Consider the following 2970-nt stretch of genomic DNA (forward strand, 5'->3'; position numbering starts at 1 on the left):
TGTCTTTTGTACCTATAAATATTTGGAGAGAATCAGTGTGTTTGTGTTTTTTGTGTAATATTTACCCATATATTTCAGTGGGGAGATTACAGAAGTAATATATATATATAAGATCCTTTGTATTGCTTATGTGCTTTGTCTTTAAGCGGTTGTTGCTTTTCCTTTTTAACATATATTTTTGAAACATGATTTGGCCACATATTTTTTATATTAGTTTTATTTAAATATTCTGTAGATTGAATGGCACGTAATAAGGCTCACAAGCAGAGGTTTGCATCTAAACGTGCTGTTTCGGGTTTGGCAAAGGGACGCACTATTCCAACGAAAAAGGAGAGTGTAAAAGCGCTTCATCCGTTGGAGGCCAAAGAGAGATCAAGGCAGTCTTTAGCTGCCCTGCGGGACAAGAAAAGGGCCAATGCCCTTCAACAAAAGAGAATCGGGAAAATATCCGGGTTGCCTCGGGCTGTTGGTGTTCTACCAGCAAATGAATCGGCTAACACGAACGTGGTCATTCGGGGCTTGTGCTTTTCTTTGGGGAGTGAAGTTCGTGACACTTGCCTCCCGTTCACTGCAAGTTCGAAAGAAAAGAAGGCATCTTTTACATTTATGTCAGAGCGGAATGGCAATCTTCAGAGTTGTGTTGACATCGGTAAGGTCGCTGACTTTTTGGTGTTAGCACTGGATGTCTCGCGATCCGTACAGGAAATGATACGTAACGTGCAAGAATCTATGGAAGTAGAAGATTGTGATGATGTTGGCTCCGTTGTGGCTACTACATGGTACGGAGATATTGGTCTTTGTATCACTGCGTTCACAAGAGAGCTGATTGCAGCTCTTAATGCCCAAGGGGTGCCGAGTGTAGCTGTAGTACTGCAAAATCTTGATACGTTCACTGAAAAGCAGCGTCATAAAGTTATTAAGGTTCACCAGCGTTACTTTTTATCTGTTCTCCCTGAAACGACGAAGGTATTTACTGTGATTGATCAGGGTGACTATGACCCGGTGCTTCGGCATCTCCATGTCGCTAAACTTCGTTCACTAGCATGGCGTGATCAACATCCGTATTTGATAGTGGAGGAGGGATATTTTGATGATGATGCTCAAAAACTTGTCGTAGGTGGTTACCTTCGTGGCATGGCACTCTCGGCCGAGCAATTGATTCACCTCACAAACCACGGGACGTTTCAGATTGAGAACATATGCCGGGGGGACCCAAGGGGTGATGAAGCCCAGGTTATTGATTCGTGTGAGAAGGCACACAGAGAGTCACTTGACTACGTTCAAGTGAATGCCACTCTTGACGATGCAGACGGACCAACTGAGGAAGATATTGCCTATCACAAATCAATAGGATTCAAAAAGGTCAAAGTTCCAGAGGGTGTATCTGATTACCAGGCAGCATGGTATGAATTCGAGGGTAGTGATATAAACTCGGAGACAGATATTGGTGAATCGGTACCGGGGGACGATGAGTATGCTGCGTCTGATCACTTTTCTCAGGGGACTTTAAGAACAACAGTTGACTTTCTTAAGGTGGAGGATGTAATTCGTTTGGAGCGGATGAACGACGACGAACGAGCTGCGGAAATACAGAGACTTAAAGAGGAGAGTGAAGAAGATGCGTGGAATCCAGATATTGTAGACACACCTTTCAATCTACCAGCAAGGCAAAGATTTATGAAATATCGCGGACTCAAGAGCTTCCAAACGGGTAAATGGGACGCGGCGGAGAATCTCCCGCCACATTACGCTTATATTTACAAGTTACAGGGCATAACCCGCATTCGTGAGGCAGCGCTAGCGAAATGCGCCAGTGGAAGTGTCGCAACTGAGCAATTTGTGTATATAACACTCGTGGATGTTCCAAGTAAGGTCTGGAGAAGCGCTGTCGAAGGCGGTTGCATTATTGCATCGGGTCAGCTGGAGCATGAGCAGAAATGGTCAGTCCTTCACTTTAGGATTCAAAGGAGCTCGGATTGCGATGAACCAATTAAGTCAAAAATACCTATGCTCGCTCATATAGGTTTTAGGAAGTTTTACGTGTCACCCATCTTCAGTGACATTACTACCTCAGATCGTACGAAGTTTGCCCGCTTTTTTCATCCAAACGAAAAATTTTGTATGGCGAGTTTTTTTGGCCCTATATCGTATCAGCCTTGCCCTATTCTTTTGTTTGAAGTTCCGTCACTGGAGGAGCAGAATGAGGACAATTCATTGCATTTGGCTTGCTTTGGAGGGGCACTACCGCCAAATCCAGACCTGTTGGTGCTCAAGCGTGCGGTACTGACGGGAAGAGTAGCGACTATTCACAAAAAACAAATTGTAGTCAAATACATGTTTTTCAACGACGAGGACGTGCAGTGGTTTCAATCTGTGGACCTTCGCACTCGGTTGGGGAGACGTGGGAAAATAATAAAGGCTGTGGGAACTCGTGGGCTGTTTAAAGCATCCTTGAACGATCAGGTAATGCAGCATGATCTTGTTTGCATGGATCTTTATAAGCGTGTCTTCCCGAAGTGGACAACTTTGCCGTTTTGCATTTCGGATGTTCCGAAAGTTGTTGCCGAAGAGTAGCAATTCTAAATTTAAGGACGCTGGTGGGAGGGTAGCTTTCTTTTTTTTAAATAGTGGGTCGCATTAACAGGCAATGAAGTAACTAGTCGTTTAATCAGACTTTATTTGCTTAACCATCATTAGCTAAGTTAGAAAATTTCCCCCAGATAATACATTCGTGTTTATTTATTTGGATGTTCAATTTTTGCACTTGTCCCAACTTTCAAGTTAATCTGTAGTAAGGAGAAGGAGGGGGAGAATACTTAGATATTTTTTCCACCTTGAAAGGCATAACTTTTATCCTTTTGTGGGCAATCTCGACCAACATATACATAGGAAGGCAGATAAGTTTCACTGTTAGAACAGTATCAATTAAGGGGTTAGCGTGGGAGAGAAACATTCGAATCAAAAAAAAAA

The 2970-nt window shown here is 43.3% G+C and overlaps 1 protein-coding gene across 1 annotated transcript; it reads left to right on the top strand.

Annotated features, from left to right (window-relative positions):
• Positions 1–240: 240 nt before the first annotated feature.
• TEOVI_000014500 (AARP2CN (NUC121) domain containing protein, putative) lies at positions 241–2574 on the top strand (the record flags this gene model as incomplete). Its single annotated transcript, XM_067220740.1, has 1 exon — positions 241–2574. One exon carries the CDS (start codon positions 241–243, stop codon positions 2572–2574), a length of 2334 nt encoding a protein of 777 aa, XP_067076841.1.
• Positions 2575–2970: the final 396 nt, after the last annotated feature.

Source organism: Trypanosoma equiperdum (assembly GCF_001457755.1).
Source record: "Trypanosoma equiperdum strain OVI genome assembly, contig: ctg_121, whole genome shotgun sequence".
Classification (NCBI taxonomy): Eukaryota; Euglenozoa; class Kinetoplastea; order Trypanosomatida; family Trypanosomatidae; genus Trypanosoma; species Trypanosoma equiperdum.